This window comes from Desmodus rotundus, chromosome 2 (assembly GCF_022682495.2).
Source record: "Desmodus rotundus isolate HL8 chromosome 2, HLdesRot8A.1, whole genome shotgun sequence".
Classification (NCBI taxonomy): Eukaryota; Metazoa; Chordata; class Mammalia; order Chiroptera; family Phyllostomidae; genus Desmodus; species Desmodus rotundus.
Window position 1 is genome coordinate 21,041,539 of NC_071388.1, and position 17,094 is coordinate 21,058,632.

The 17,094-nt window shown below is 43.6% G+C and overlaps 1 protein-coding gene across 1 annotated transcript in view; it reads left to right on the top strand.

Moving 5' to 3' along the window:
* Nucleotides 1-17,094, top strand: part of ARHGEF26 (Rho guanine nucleotide exchange factor 26) — a 114,908-nt gene that overhangs the window by 80,775 nt on the left and 17,039 nt on the right. Inside the window, exon 11 of the mRNA XM_024562881.4 lies at nt 15,750-15,959. Within this exon, the coding sequence (XP_024418649.2) occupies nt 15,750-15,959 (210 nt within the window). The remainder of the gene's footprint in view (nt 1-15,749; nt 15,960-17,094) is intronic.

The window sequence follows — 17,094 nt, forward strand, 5'->3', positions numbered from 1 at the left end:
AAGGCAGTGCTGGGTGAGGAGAATTGCTGGCATGCACTAGAAGTAGGAGTGGTTCACAGGGCACAGTTTTGACAAGGTGAAGAGACTCATGGAAACAAGCTTCTAGGGATATGTAAAATATGTGTCAAAACTTACCATAAAATATTTATTTAAATTCTCCTTCTGACTTGCTGAGTAGTCAAACCCAGCTGAAACAGAGGCTGAGCTTTTCTTTTTGCTCCTTTTAGTCAGACTGTGTTGTGAATGATCTCAGCTGTTGGGCTGTCTAGCTGACCTGAAAACGTTGGATGGTCTATCCTGAAAAGCCATAATACAACTATGAGAGTTATTTTTCATACTTAGGAAAAGAGTGTTTCTATAACTTTAAGAAGAAATGATTTCTCTTACCTTGGGTCAGTTTAAATAGTTCTAGGAGTTAAGTCAATGTTATAAATAAAAGATTGGAGAGACGTTATAATTGTTGTATTTTTATGTTTTGTTGGTTTCCTATGAGATAGCATGTTTTTTTGGCATTCTTCAAGATGTTTTGTTTTTGGGGAAGAATAATTATATATATATGACTCTTCAAATGCCAGAACTCTTGACTTTTAACATCTTCCAGCTGTTGAAATCTTTGCTCTGTCTCAATGGACCAGAAGCTTTATCTAAGCTTTTGATTTAACAATAACGTATATTAAACCAATTTTAGATAAAATGTAGTTTTTGATTATGATATCTTCAGTGACTTGATGAAACCATTAAGGGTATTTAAACCAGGATAGTACAACTTTTATTCTTGGACTTGCGTAGAACTACCCCAATACATATAGACTTTGAAAGTTAGAATTAAGGTATATGCTATTCTGCTAACTAGAATACTTTTCCCTCCATAGGGGACTTTGCCATTACATTTAATGTTGCTTTCCTAGCTATCTCATGTGTATTTTCTCAGGTAACTTTGAACTTGCATTATACTAAAAGGAACAGCAAAATATACAGCTTCAATGGAGAGGGCAACCTGAGTACCTAACTGTGCCTTTACCGAAACTGGACTTTTCTTGCCCTCACCATGAGCTCATCCTATTTCTAAGGTGCTCTTGACTCAGAATGGCATTGAGGCTCAGGTTGGCTAACCAAGTAGGTGGTGAGAGTGACAAGCAGAGTGCAGAGGCCTGATAAACAGGCTTGGTTAAAAATGTACAGTATGCACAGCCATATTTACTCTGCAGCTTCAAGGAGGCAGCTACAAATGCTTCACATGCCAGAGGCAGCAGCGAAGGAGATTCAACGGCTTTCAACAAGGCAGTAATTTAGGCTTGGCCAAGAGGTACAGATAAAAGATAACTACCTGCGCCAGCTCTGCAGGACTGATCCAACCACCCACTGCCTAATCGTAATTCCAGGGTTTAGTCAAGGAGCCTAGCTTCTGGATCTCCAGTTGTTTTCAGCTTCAGGGAGGCTCCCGGGCTACTGGCAGAGACAGCTTGGGAGGGGAGTTACTCTCTCTCCTCCCCCAGTCTGGCAGCTGTTTTATGCCGAGTACGGCCGCAGATGTCTGGGGTGTGTGGCTGCCTCCGCCGTGCAGAGCCCCTATTACTGCTAGTGCTTGCACAGCATCAGTGACCACGGGCTGTCTTCTAGGACAGGAATTTTCACTTTTTTTTTTTAGGATATCAAAAAGGAAGTTTAAAGTTTTCTTTAGCTTTGGACTGTTCGTGAGTCACTGTGTTAATAGTCTCTTCTACCACATTTCCAAAGGATACACGATCAGCTTGACTGTTTTGAATGAGAAAGTGAAATCTTTGGCAGCTGAAGCTTCCATAGCAGATTACCTGGGCGCTTTTGGAGCCGAGTCCCCAACTCGGGTCTCCTGAGGCCTGACAACTCCCTGGCGTGGGCTGCCGTGTGCTCTGTAGCGTGTTTTAGCAGCTTCCCGGTTTCTAGTAGCGCTGTCCTCCCAGGTGTGACAGCCTAAAATATCTCCAGACATTGTCATACGTTCTCGGGGGCCCAGATTGCCTCAGTTGAGAACCACCGTCCTAGCGTGGTGGTGAAGTGTCAACCAGCACTGCCTTCGAAATAGCGACGGTGTGAAAATCTGTCAGACCCGACACAGCCATAATCGATCGCTGCGTTGTGCTCACAGTTTAGTGGATAGTAACTTAGTATACTGTGCAATCCGTGCTTAGTCGTAACTTATTTATAATTATCCATTACGGTGTACTGACTGTATGCTGCATACAACCTTAGCTATTAAATATTATTCTTCCCGGTTTTGCAGTGTGAAAACTGAAATCCAGACCTAAATAAGTTCAAACTCTCAAAAGACTTATCTTGTAAGGTAGTTTGCCGTCTTACTATTTTCATATACCAGCCTTATATCTGGCTTAGGTCTTCCCTTCCAATTTATTCTTCAGATAAAAACAGTCTTTCTCCCTGTGTTGGTTTCTTACAGCTGCCGTAGCAAAGTACCACGAACTAGGTGGCTTACAGCAATAGCACTCCATCCTCTCACAGTTCTGGAGGCAGAAGTCTGAAGTCGAGCTATTGGCGGGCCACCCTAGGAAGGAACCCTGCCTTGCTCCTTCCAGCTCCTGGGCACTCCTGGGGTTCCTTGGCTTGTAGCAGCTGAACTCCAGTCTCTGCCTCTGTCTTCATATAGCTTCTTCTCTCCTGTGATTTTGTGTCTCAAAATCTTACCCCCCACATATAAGCACACCAGTTACTGCATATGGGAGCTACTCCACTCCAGAATCATCTCATCCTAACTTGATTACATCCACGAAGACCTTATTTCCAAATATGGTCAAATGCGTAGGTACCGGGGCAAGAACTTCAACATATTTTTGGAGGGCACAGTTCAACCCAGCCTTGTCTCCCAGCCCTTCGTCACTGAAGTTTTAAGCTAATTCTAGAACACACCTTTATTTTTTGAACACTGGTGGATGCCATTTTTCATAATGTAGGAGGGTCATCACAGTTATGTGACTTGCACACCTCTGTTGGGTGGTCATGTAGGTCGTCTTCATTCAAGTCTCTCCTTCAAACGTGGTCCTTCTCCAGGGCCTATTCCAGGGCTTCTGTCTATCTGGTTGTTCCCCAATAAACCTGAAAGACAACTTGGACTCCCTGTTCCTCACTGCACTTCCCTATTCAGCCAATCTCTATTCTTCTAAGCAGCCCATGAAATTGCTTCTCTCACATTGCCACTGCCCTTGGACCCCACCTTGAACTTGCCATTGAGACACGTCTGACTGGATTCATGCCACCATCCCTCCGTCCATGTTACATTGCATAACCAGAGTGTGCTTTTCAAAGACAGATCTACACAGTTCATCCCTTGCAAACTGCCCTTCCTTGGTCTTGCCTTGCACGTAGTATAAAGCCTCACTGAAGCACCTTTCTAGCCACCAGGACCTGGCATATGTTTCTTTCTCTGCTTAGATCAGGGGTGTCCAACATGCAGCCCAGGATGGCCATGAATGCTACCCAACACAAAATGGTAAATTTACATAAAGCATTCTGAAATTTTTTAGTGATTACGTGTTGCAGTGTATTTAATGTGTGGCCCAAGACAATTCTTCTTCCAGAGACGCCCAAAGGTTGGGCACGCCTGGCATTCTCCCTGCCCCCCTAATCCCTCTCCACCCCAGACCTTTTCTAGGCAAAGTCCTTTTCATTGTTTAGTTCTTAGATTAATCGTCAAACCCAGTGGGAGTTCTTCTCCATTCCTCTAGAGTGGGTTTATTTCTGCTGCTTTGTGGTCCCATAACACCCTGCATTTTCTTTGCCATAACATTTGGGTTACCATGTGTTCATCTCTTGTTGACTTTTGCGTCCTCGGTGCATAGCCCGCTGCCTGTCCCATAAAGTGCCTTTGTAAATATCTGTTGAATGTCAACTATTAATGGCAAATGGCACCAGATGTTAGACCTCGGTTCCTGAGTTAGGCTAAGAAGAGAATTCATCACCAAGACTCAAATATGAGTGACAGTTTTAGAAAGTCACAGGGGTAGAAGAAGTAAAAGAAGTGGAAGAAGTGAGCCAGCATGGCTGTGTGGACTCAGGAAACATGTTAACAGAGGCAAAAGAAGGGCCTTTGGAGCTTAGGAGAAAGGCTAAGATAACAAGCCTGGGAGAAGGAGAGGGGAAGGGCTGGGTGTGCTCCAGAGAGACTGAGAGAATGCAGGAGTGCAGGTGCCCACCAGGTCCTTTGTCTGAAAGGCTTTTATCTGTCTTCCAAAGGTGAGGATTTCAGGGGAGGTGTCAGGGGAGGATCTCAGTAGAATATTCATCAGCTTTCCAGAAGTGTCTTTTCATGGTCGTGTTCTCTACTGATTGGTTGGTGCCAGGGTCAGGGGGGTGGGTCATTAGTCATGGCAGCCAGCCCTGGTGTCAGCCTTGGCATTGCTTCCTCTGGTGTTGCTGCTTTGCTGAGCCTGGAGCTGAAACACCACTGAGGCCTATGTGTTATCCCCAGTTTGACCAAAACTCTGTCACTGTGGTCAACAGACCCAAGGCTTTGTTCTTAAGACTATTTGATGTGGACCAGAACCTCATTGTCCTGGGGACTTAATGCTTAAGGGAATGGACGTGCAAAGGCTGGTATGAGAGTTGTATGAAGCTATTCTCCAGCCCCCTTGTTCCTTCTCCAAGGGGGTCTACCACATGACTGGCGACATACCAGGGGAGGAAAGGTCAGGAGAAGGTCTGAACCGTGTGATCAGCAATATGAAAGGTCAGGGGTCTAAACTGCATGGCCAGCCAAATGCTAGGAGAGAAAAGACCACCCTGGGGGGTGAGGTCCCATCCCAGTTTTGCCCATTGCTAGGTACCTGGGGCTTTCAGCCCTGGTAGCCTTCGTATCTGGCTTATTATTCTTACTCTGTTCATGCCCGTCTAACTGTATCAAACCAATCACGTGGATGATTAAATACAAACGATTTGAATGAATGCATTACTCAGTGGACAGCTTCCTCCCATTTCACCCCCATGTTAAAAATATGGTCTTTGGATGTTCTTTTACTTTTAAAAAATATGTGATTTTTGCATTCTACTCCATTATGTAATCCTTTTTAAGTAAACATTTTAAATTAATTTTGGCAAAAACAAATCTGGAACTTGGTTTATCATGTGGCCTCTGGAGTTTCACCTACAAAATACAACCAAATTGGTGGGACTTGTATTTCCAAAGCTGTGCTCTTCAGAGGAGGTTTTTGGGGCTTGCTTTTGTTTCCTACTATTGTGTCAACTAATGGTTTGAGCTGCAAGTAAAAGTATACTCATACAGAGGGTTAAACAATAAAAAGTTGAGCTACACACACACACACACACAATAAGAAGTCAGGTGATTTGGGGAAACCCTCCACACTGTATTCCTATTGGGAGATATACTACTCGACCTCTTAGAAAGCTTTTAGCTATATGTAACAGAATTCCCAAATAACAGTGGCTCAAACATGAAAGGCATTCACTTCTCTCTCCAGACTTGAAGCCTGAGGGTGGTCAGCCATGGCCCAGAGGTCACCACTAACCCAGCTCCTTTCCATTCTTCAGCTGCTCCGAGTATGGAGCTTCTCAGTTGCAGACGGCTCCTGCCGGTGGCATGATTTCTTTCAGGATCAGAGATGGGAGGCTAGGGTGAAAATCGGAGGCTGAGCCAAGGGGCTCTGTCCTCAGGTGGCTTTTCTTTTTTATCAGCAGAGGAAAACCTTTCCCAGACAGTCCCCAGAGGACTTCTTACATGTCATGGGTGATTCTTGGGTCACAGGACTTGTAAGGGAGGCCAGGAAAGCCAGCGGGTGATAAAGGGGAACAGGAGAGCCAGGATTGTTTTGGCTCCGGCACGAAGGGGCTGGCACACTGGGGCTTGATGGACAAGAACTTGGGGGGCTAGCAGCAGATTAGATCATATTTCCAGCCACAACAAGGAAATCCTTCTTTCCACAGAGCACCACTTAACATATGAGTGGTTTGGGAAATGGGAAGAGCTCTTTAAAAGAACTAACACTTTGCCTTTAGGATAAATGGGGGTGGGGAGTATTCGGTTCAGTGGAGAACGAAGTGATTAGAGATTTCGAACCCGCATCCTTTTGGGCCGTCTTCCTCCTCCAGTTGGGGTTCACATGCGTGTCTCTGTGGCAGTGCCCTTTCGCTCCCCCCGGCACAGGCGTGCCCCTCGGCACATTTGGGGCAGATGGATGGGCATGGTCTGGGTGTTGGGCACCGCACCAAAAGAATGCTGAAATCCAGTCTAGTCTTGTTACCTCTAAGAGTAATCATGTTTGGATTTGTTTTCTTGTCCTGAGTTCTCTACCCATAAGTGATTTAACTGTGATGGTTTTGAGTAGCCCCTGTAGTGATATGGGTAAGTAACTGAAATAGTAATAATGGTGATGAGAACCTGTATTATTGAGTATGCCGTTCCCTGAGCTCAGCGTGTATATGCAGTGTATCACTGTATATGCAGTGTATCACTGAGCTCAGCCTGTATATGCAGTGTATCACTGAGCTCAGCCTGTATATGCAGTGTATCACTGTATATGCAGTGTATCACTGAGCTCAGCGTGTATATACAGTGTATCACTGTATATGCAGTGTATCACTGAGCTCAGCCTGTATATGCAGTGTATCACTGTATATGCAGTGTATCACTGAGCTCAGCGTGTATATGCAGTGCATCACTGTATATGCAGTGTATCATTGAGTTGTCAGAGCAGCCTTGCATTACCTCCATTTTACAGATAAGGACACTAAGGTGGGGAAAGAAGGACTCTGTTTCAAGGTCTCTCAGCAAAGCCAAAATTCTCTTTAGAGCCTCCTCTCTGAACAATTTATTTACTTCTTGACTTCATTTTTGTAGAATATTTTCACCATTTCCCATCCTGCAATGTCATTGGGAAAAACATCTTAGAAACTCGTACCTTTTTGGGTTGTCTTGGTAAACACATTTTCCAAAGCAAGTTTTTGTTAAGTGAGTATTTTTATGGTTTTACAGGTTGTAGGAGAAGATTAGAGCTAGTATCAAATTGCATTTGTGAGCGTTCCTCTTCCTTTAGCTAATCTGATGTTTAGCGTCAGAGCATAAGGAAAAGAGTTTCCTCCTCACAACACTTCCTTCCCGCGCAGACAGTTAAGTCAATAGGTTTTCACTTCCTCATTCCTCTTGCATAAATACTGTGTATATTGACATAATTCAAACTTTGTGACACATTACAAATCCTCAGGGTTTTAAAAAAGGATTTTCTTTAGTGGAATACCACCAGATCAGTATCGTAAGTTCAGGGAGTTAACTTACAACTTGCATTTCCCCACGTAGTTTGAATGCCCAGTGGCTTAAAGCTGCGTATGCTCCATGGAAAGGGTCACGACCTGGCTTGTGAGTTTTTCCATTTTGAAGCCTTTCCCATTACAGAAATGGAGTCACCTGGTGTTGCCTCTCTTCCTCTGAAGAATAAACCCCTTCCTTGGGAAGTCAACTTAAAGAGTATCTCGGATAAAGGAAAGGCAGCAAGACTGACACAAAGCTCTTTTATTCCTGCAACATAAAACTTGGTTATTTCTGACGACCGTGATAGCAGGGTCTAAATTCAGGATGGTGAGATGGGGCGAGGGAGAAACGAGAGCTCCCTCTCTTTTTTCCTCCCCCTCTTTATCTCTGGTCTCCCCACACACCCTTGATTCCTCCATGCGATGAGTAGTAAGGGTATTGTGCCCTCTATTCTGTATGATGAGTTGAGGTTGCCGTTCAATGTGGAACCCTGCCACGACTGAGAAGCACAGTATCGGTGTCTGGAATCACACAGAGCCGGGCTGGAAGCCTGGCCGTGGGATCTTGGGCGAGTTACTCTCAACCTCTCAGAGCCTCAGCATTCTCATCTGCAAAATGGGAATAATAATTCATCATCTTCGTGGGGTTTCTGTGAGAATTAAATGAACTAATGCACATAAAGCTCTTACCACAGCGAATAGCCTCTGCCAAGTGACCGATACCTGCTGAGGGACATTTTTCCTAGCGTTGTGCTTCTTACTCTCGAGATTAAATTATTGTTCTCGGCTTCTAGAATATTTTATTGTTTAAGAAAATAGTTTGAAACCTTTAGCCATTGCTATCCATCTGAAGGTTGTGGTGCACCGGGAGGTCAGACCTAGATTTATGGCCTGAGGAACAAATGTACTGAACTCCATCCCCTTCCCTCCCCCCACCTGGGTCAGGAGTCCGTGTCAGATGGCACATGAGCAGGGGACAGCCATTGACCTACTTTGTATTATTTAATGAGTGCATGGGAATCGTGTACACTTTGGTAGCAGTGGTTTTCTTGCAACATCCCTCAACTGATTAGGAGACACTATAACTTTGTGGCTGAAAAAAGTAAATTCAGTGTATTTTCCTCTTTCATTCAAGGAGGTCAGTAGAAGTAAACAAACTGGAATGTGGAGATTACTCTGGTAATTTGGAATAACTTTGTTACCAATTCACGAAGGGGCCTGTTTTCTCTCCAGAGCTTCAGTTCTCTTCCTGCCAGGGGGAAAGCTCTGTAAGTTGCCAGCAGCTCTCGGACCTGCCCCGCTCCTCTCTGTCAGGACGGGGGGTTCAGGGCATCCTGTGGGCATCCCAGGTTGTGGCATCCAGGGATCCGTGGTGACAGGAATAGGGGCTTGGTGGTTCTGGCATGGGCCGCTGGCCATCTTCTTTGGTCACAGTGAGTCACAACAGATCCTTATCTTACCGATGAATGTGATCCTCAGCTCTAGTATTTGTTGTATCCTTGACAATGAAATAGGAAGCATGGGGCATGTTTGTTAGTCTTCAGACTTATTTTGAGGAGCTGAGCAAGAAAAGCTGTTTGAAATCAGTTTCTGAATAAATATCACGCCTAGTTTTGCTGATTGAAGCACTTGGCCAAATTATTAATTTAGCTCTAATTATGCTTTTCCACTTTAATAGCTAACATTTGTTGGCTGTGAGCCAGGCATGAGTTTAGGAGCTTTGCATACGATAATAAATCTTCACAACAACCCAAAGAGATTGGTAGTATCCCCATTTTACAGATGAGAAAACTGAAAACAGAGGGTCAGTAAGTTGCTGAAATCACAAAGTGAGTGAGTGACAGGACTGGGATTTCTACAGACATTCAAAATCAAGTCTATACTCTTAACTGCTACACTGCACTGATTACTTTAAAATCTTGTATTATTTCACTAAAAACCGGTTTGTATAATTCCAACACAAACCTTTAAAATTGAAATTAACTTCAGTCATGTGAAAAGTCTTTTGATCTCTTAACTCAAAATATATTTTAGTATAGTCCAATATTCTCTATCCCAGAAATGTTTAACCAGAGTATTTTTGTTCCAGTTAAGCACAAGATCAAACATGGGGATTTGGAAATCACATTTGCAGATGGAAAAGAGAAACAAGTTAACATCCGCAGAGGACGAATTCTCATATGTGTCTTGAAGGACGGCAGGAAGCGTGTTCTTTGATCTCACAAAACCCCGTGTACTCCCTCGGATCAGTGCGCCGGGAGAATGGCAGAGCCCAAACCAATCCCTGAGAGAAAAGCCAGAGGGCCTAGGAGAGGATCTTGGAGAAGGGCCCCAAAGAAAATGACTTAGCCATGTCACAGAGGCATTAGAAGAGGAAGATAGAGTTTCAGGAGGTCGCAGGTGCTCAACACCATCCAATGCAATAGTGCAGATGTCAAGAAGAGCAGTGAAACCCTCCCCGGCCGTTGGGTTTGGTGGGGTGTGGGCCACCGTGGCCTTGGGGGACAGTTTCCCTGGCTTGTAGGCACAGGGTCAGAGACAGTGAAAAGGCACGCAGCTGCTGGCTGAGGAGACATTTGTCTTGACACCAGCAAGTTCAAGTAAAGGTCTTTTCAAGATAGAGAAGCTGTGTAACTTTAATAGAGAGCCTGGGGAAAGGAAGCTACTGAATAGGTTAAAAAAAAAGACATACCGAGCTCCACAATATATGCAGAAAAATGTGTTTTGTTTTGGGTAATTCTTGATAGCATCTTCTCTTTTCAATTTAACTCTTTTATAAAAGGGAGCATTGGGGGTGCTGGTTGGGTTTTCACCTGTCAGATTTCAGCTGTAAAAGAAAGTTCCAGAACAATGCTGAGGCAGAATATGAGATGACATATCATGGGGCTGACAGCAGGTTATGGGAAAGCTGGCCTCTACAATCTCCCCTTCCCCTCCTGCCCCTCTCCTGTTGTTCCTCGCATGCTCCTGGCTCTGTCTTGGTCGGCTACCTAGTTCTCATTCTTGGTCATCCTTAATTGTGTACTTAAGGTGTTTGCTAAGAAGGGTTACCGTGGAAACGCTCGCTCAGGTATTTGCGTGTTTCAAAGCACCACCCTGGTCACAAGGCGGCCCAGGTGGGTCTGAGCCCAGCAGGTGATCTGCTCTGTCCCCGCCCCTTCTTCAGGACTCACGGACCCAGAGCTTGGGTCCAGGGAAATACCTTGGCTTACAGAGTGAGAGTGAGATCCAGATTTGTGTATTTTTTCAGGAATTTCCCCCCACATGTCCCAGTATTTGTTGACTAGCCCGTGCATTCCCCACAGATTTGAAACGGCACCTGCATCGTGTCCGAAAGTGTTTGGCATCACTTTGGGAGCACGCTGTTCTGCTTTGCTGATGCACCTGCCAGCTCACGCCCCAGCCTGTCTTTGGATTTCTGTGGCTTTCCAGTGTGTTTGCACTCGGTCATAAACCTAGTTCACGCTTACTCTTTTTCACGACCTTTCGACTCTTCTTCCATGTTTATTTTTTGTGGGGGTTTTAAAATCACCTTGGTCCTGTCTCCTCCCCACTGCCTCCCACCCCGCAAGAAAATCCCGTTTGTATTTTTGTTTGGATTGTGTTAAAATTGGTATATTAATCTAGGAAGAATTAATACCTGTGTAATATCAAACTTTCCTAGTTATTCAGGCCTTCTTCTGAAGTACAGCATTTGAAGGCTATCTTTTAATAACAGAAGCTGGTTAAGTTTCACCTTAAATATTTTACATGTTTTGTGGCTATTACAAGTAAGATTACATCTTCTATGATTTTTCTGAGTATCATTAATATATAGGAGAGCCTTTTTTCTAACCCAGCCATGTTACTGAATTTACTGTCACCTTGTAAATATACTTTCAGTCACTGATGTCATCTGAAAATTATCAGTTGTTTGTGGGGGGAAAAATTTCCATTGTCCCATAGTCCCTTCGTCTATACCAGTAGGTGTGCACAGCCACCTGGAATGATGGTAGCCTTCACAATTCTGCATTTATTATTTTTAAATTAAAATTTTTTTTCGTATGTATTTATGCCTTGAATTGTGAAATACTTCAAACTTACAGAAAATTCTCAAACACTAGCATGTCTGTCGCCCATATCTAACAGACACTAACTCTTTGCCGTGTTTATCGGGTCTTCGCTTTATAAACAGAAAACTTGGTCTGGTGCTGCAGGTGCACCTAAAGTCCCTGCCCATTACTCCGTCTTCCTCCTCCTCCTTCCAGAGCAAGCGCTGAGCTGAGTTTGGTGTCTGTCATCCTACACTCCCTACTGTATATAAGCATATGTGGAGTTTTCCTGTTTTAAAAACATATGTTGCATGCACTTGTCAAATGTTGTTCTGATTTAAAAGGAGTAAATTCATGCCCGTTACAGATAATTATAACCTTTATAGAAATTTATAAAACAGAGGGTAAAAGTGCTCTATAATACTCACTTTAAGAAAGCTACTGTTCACCATAAGGTGTATCATTTTTTCAACCCACGCCGTTAGGTTGCATTTAGTAGAACCCGAAACTATCTGAGCTACTTAACAAAAGGTCTTCCTGAGGGAAGAGTAATTGGGCTAGAATTTACCATCATATCCTGTTCTCTATTGATAGTTCTTTATCTTGTTTAGAAAAGAAAGGATTCTCAACAAAGGTTACAGGACTCTCAGTGTGTTTTAACCAGGAGACCAGTCCTTGTTTACACCTCAGAGCAACGGAGTTATATAGACTTGATCGCTGCACCCGATAGCAGGCCCGGCTTGCAAAGAGCAGACAGCCTTGAAGAGCAGCTGGTCAACTTGGAGCACATATAAGACAATCAGAGGAAGTCTACATATAAACTTCTCTATGCGAGGAAAGGTGGTTTTTCCATTTGCCTTTTTCTGAGCAATTTAACTTCCTAATTACATGATTCAGATTGTTTCACAGACTATGTAAACCATATGTTTGCTGAATGCTGGAGACAAACATGGGGAAGTGTGATTAGCATCAGCTTCCCTCAGGAAAGGGGTTTCTTGCCCAGCCCAGCCTAGCCTGTGTTCTACTTATTGGACACGGGCAAGTAAGCAGCGGAGGGAAATAAGCTGGGACAGCGCTGCATCTAGCTATGGATTCCCCCTATTCCTTCTGCTTAAGCACATGTTTTAACACATGCTTTATTCTCTGTGTCAGCATGAGAGAGAGAGATAGTGGGTGCTGACTGACTTTAGGAGGAGGAATTTCATTCAATACGAGGCAGATCTGGAGAGGGGAAAATACAATATTTGGAATCGTTATGAGATTAAGTGTGTGTGTTTGTGTAAGAGCATGAACAATGAACAGGCTAGCAAGAGTGAGCTGCTTTTCAATATTTGTTGTATTGGGCTTGCCTAATAGCTGACAAGGACAAATATTAAATAAAATCAAATTATTTTATATTAAATTCATTAAAAGAGTAGTGAAGAAGTTATAAACATTATATACTATGTGATGAAGATGTTTAGAGCTCTAGATAAAATTAATAACATTGGATGATTGCTATTGAATCCGTTAAAAAAAAAAGCAAACATTTCCTGCTTTTTATGTTGGACTCCACTCAAAAACAGTGGGCAAGTTCCCTGCTCAGGCATATTCAGTGACACAGATGTGCAGATGTGTAGAAATAGACACCTGGTGGTGAACCCTCCAAGCTACGAATAAAGTGGCTGCAATTCATGATCCAAACTGGAATTTGAGAGAACAGGCATAAACTGGATCAACAGTCACCCTACCTCTTAATGGCCTTGAGGTTGTTATCAGTTAAGAGAACAATAAAAAACATTCTATTATAATTTATCTACTTCTTCTGTCTCTAATTACCCCTGCAGACAAAGATTCAAAGCATTGATGAAATGCAATAGCTGGTACTATTTGTATTTAGGCAAACACTGGGGAAAATAGAAACTCTAAAAATTAAGAAAAAAAACCCATTTAGGTAGTTTATTCATACTAGTTTACCTTAGTTTTCCGTGAACTCTTGGTCTTGAATTCTACTGGGGACTGACTACCTAATAGGTGAAACTACTTTATGCTAAAGACTTCTTGGAATGTGAGTCATCTTGAGTGATTGCTTTATTGCATATACATTTCTTGGCCTTTTATTTCTTTGGAAATGCAAAGAATACCTATTCAGTGTCATTGTTTAGGGTACTACCTAAACACCCATTTGCACAGCATCAGGGTGCTTGGATTTTTCTGTCTGAACCATATTATTTAAACTGGAAATGAGTGTCTTTGACTATCGGGTAGTCTTTTTGCCTTGTGAGTTGGGCCAAGAGTAACGAGAAGGTGCAGAGAGAGGACTATAGCAAGGAAGCCTTCCTTCATCTTATGTTGGCTCTTGTTGTTGAGGTTTCGCTTTTATTTGTTTGTTTATTGTTACATCTTCTGTCCTGGCATACTACATCCTTGTCTGAGATATCTAAACAAGCATTATAAACTTTTCCTGCCTTTCCAAAAAAATTGTTTCTGGTAAACATGGTCTTTTAAATGTATAACCGTATTTGTCTGTGAAGTGTATCATTCTCTTTCCTCCTTCCATAAAAGCTGTGTGAGCTTTGCTAAGTCCCATTTGGATGTGAGAAACTGTTCTGTATCCTGTCTGTGAGCAGTTTCAGGAGAGCTTTGGGGATGACCTCGCCTTGTGAACTTTCCATAATACAGATTGTTACCCTAGCAACAAGGGGCGTGATCAGAACACAGTATTCTGCTTTTCTGTATGATAAGTGTGTTTGCTGGTTTTGGGTTTTGTTTTTTTTCAGGGGACAATCTATCAAACTAAAGTTTAGAAAAGATGATAGTTTTTCAAGGAGAATTACAAGGGAGTGGTTGACAGGCGGTTGTCCAGCACTGAATGAAAGAAATTCTAAGAAATCTTGAGCAAATGCCTTATTCTGAAATTCCTTGTATAGTTGACTGGGCATATGGATTTTTCCTTTCTCTTTATTCCCCTAAGTTCATACATTTATGCTTATTATTAAATAAGATAGCAACTTGATATTGCTCCTAGAATATATTTGAATTTACTGTGCAGTCATGCAGTTATTCACCAGTTATTTACTGAGCTCTCCCACGTTTAACTGCAAAGGTATGTATTCATAGTAGAGGGAAAGCGGTATCTAAACAGGGTGGGATTTTTCAAGGAGAGGAGGGTGTATGCAAGGAGCAATTATAACTAGGTACCAAGAAATCCAAGCAGGGTAAGTCAGTAAGCGTGAATGAGAAGACACAAAGGAGTTAAGGACAGGAGAACGATGGTGAGTCGATGGGCATGGGTAGGCTGAAGAATTGCTGCGATTGATGAGAAGGGGTGATTCAGAGAGACAGGCAGTGCTGGTTAGTCACAGTTGACATTGGAATTTCAGAGAGGCTGCAGTTTGTAGTAATGACAATGTCTGTGCTGTGGCAGTGGAGGGGTGGCAGAAGTAGGGCAGTGGACAAGATCTTTACAGGAGAAGTCAGGGGAGGCTCTGCTACCTGGAAATTCAAGAAAGAAATAGGGCTGGAGAAAGGGAACCAGCAACTAAACCAACTCATGAGGAAGGTTGAAGAGTGCTCCAGGGGTCTGTGAATGGCTGTGCCAGGCAGGGGGAGACTGATAGCATGAGCTTCAAAACTGAGGACTTTTCAGGAGGAGGAAGTGACGTTGTCTAGAAGCAGCAACAAGAAGCAAGCAGACAGAGAGCCTTTCTGGTGAGGCAGCATTCTCTAGGGGAGTCAAGTTTCTTTTAAGGCAAGAGGGTAAAGGGAGGGTTTAGAGAGGAGGCTGAGGATTTAGGAGGTTCAGCTGGCTTTCCTAAATGAGGGGCATTATCAGAAAGCACAGTGCAAGGGATTCAGGAACCAGCCGAGAAGCTCAGGGAGGCAGGGCCAGGTTAGCGGTGCTAGGGGATGCAATTCCAGGGGAATGATGAATACCGGCATAAGCAGGGATAGAGGGATTAGTCCTGCTGGTTTCTGAAGCAGGTGGTGAGGCTGTGCGTGTTAGAGAGAAGGATGTCTTGCCAGAAACAAGCAGACCTCTGGGTCTCTTCACCCCTCCTGAGCCTGGTGGTTTGGAGGCTGGGAGTGAGGCCTTGTTATGTAGAACGTGGGAACGTTTTGGGATTCCCTCTTCATTCTTACGATGGAGGCAGGGTGGGGAAGTACACTTACTTATTCGAGCATGATCATGAAGCGTGCATGTGTCACTTCTAACAGTTCCAGGATACTCTAAAGTGAAGACTGGACGGCTTATACGTTTTTATACAATTTAGCATTACAGAAAAATAGTAACTAATAGATCTAATTGGGAGGATCATACTGATTCACAATCAGTAGACATAATTTAGATTCCAAATCATATTTTAAAATAAATCGTTTTCTTCTTGCCTCCCACTCTACCACCTTCCCCTAAAATGTGACTTGAGAAGTGGTACAGGTGCCACAGCCTTATCCACTGAATCCTTAGGTTCTGTTCCCGTTTCCTTACAGTGAGGAAAGCTACAACGTCAATGATTATGCCTTACGAGACCAGCTGATGGTGGAATCTTGCGACCATGAGGAGCCTAATTCTTCTCCGGGGAAGAACAGCTCCACCATGCTTTATTCAAGGCAGAACTCCGCCAGTCACCTCTTCACTCTGACGGTCCTTAGTAACCACGCGAGTGAGAAGGTGGAGATGCTGCTGGGGGCGGACACACAGTGAGTACGGGCGGGGAGAAATTGCCCTTGGTCTGCAGACGCCCTGGCAACAGCGAACAATAGCTACTCTTCATTTTTTTGTTGAGTACCTATTATGCGCCAGGCTCTGGGTCTGGCTGGTTTGTACAGGTGCTCATCTTTTCATTGTGAGCCCTTCAGTGTTTGGAGAGATGGGTATTATTTTTGCCTCTTGAGTCCCGATGGATGCATTGTAGAGTAGTCTCCCCTTATCCTCCGGGGATATGCTCCAAGACCCCTGGTGGATGCTCGAATGATAAAGTTTTAATTTACAAATGAGACACAGTAAGAGAGTAACAACAACTAACAATAAAGAAAATAGAACAATTATAACAATATACTACATTAAAAGTTATGTGAATGTGGTCTCTCCCTTGACATGCCTTACTGTACTGTACTCACCCTCTCCCTCGTGGGAATGTGAGGCGACACCAGGCTGACACGATGGGATGAGGTGAGCTGAATGGCGCGGGCATTGGGACCTAGTGCTAGGCTGCTGTTGACCTTCTTACAATACACCTAGCACCTGACTCACTGGCAGGCAGCATGTACAGCGAGAACATGCTGGACAAAAGGATGATTCACATCCAGGGTGGGACGGAGCAGAACAGTGCGAGATTCCTTCAGGCTTCTCAGGACAGCACGCAATGAAAAACCTATGAATTGTTTATTTCTGGGATTTTCTATTTAATATTTTCAGACCTCGGTTGACCCCAAGTAACTGAAACCACAGGAAGAGAAACTGCAGATACAGGGGGACTGCTGTTGTTTAGGTGGTATGATTTTATGTTTAGAGTGCTTTAAAAATTATTTTATTTTAATCGTTGATAAAAGAAATATGACCTATAGGTCCTAGGAGTATGACTTAACTGCTGGTTTGAGTGTATAGGCCATACGTCTTCATTGATAATGAAATTGAACTCTTTTCTCAACCACCTTCCTTCAGCCAGACAGCAAGAAGCCCAGCAGTTTCTCTCAGGAGACACTCATTTGGGGGAATGTATTGATGGATCCTCTTTCCCGTGCAGAGTGTATGTGGGGGCTAACTGGTCATCCTGTTGGTGCCTGGGGGTCCATCAGCAGTTAGTGCTAAGTCCATCCTCACCTGGGACGAAGG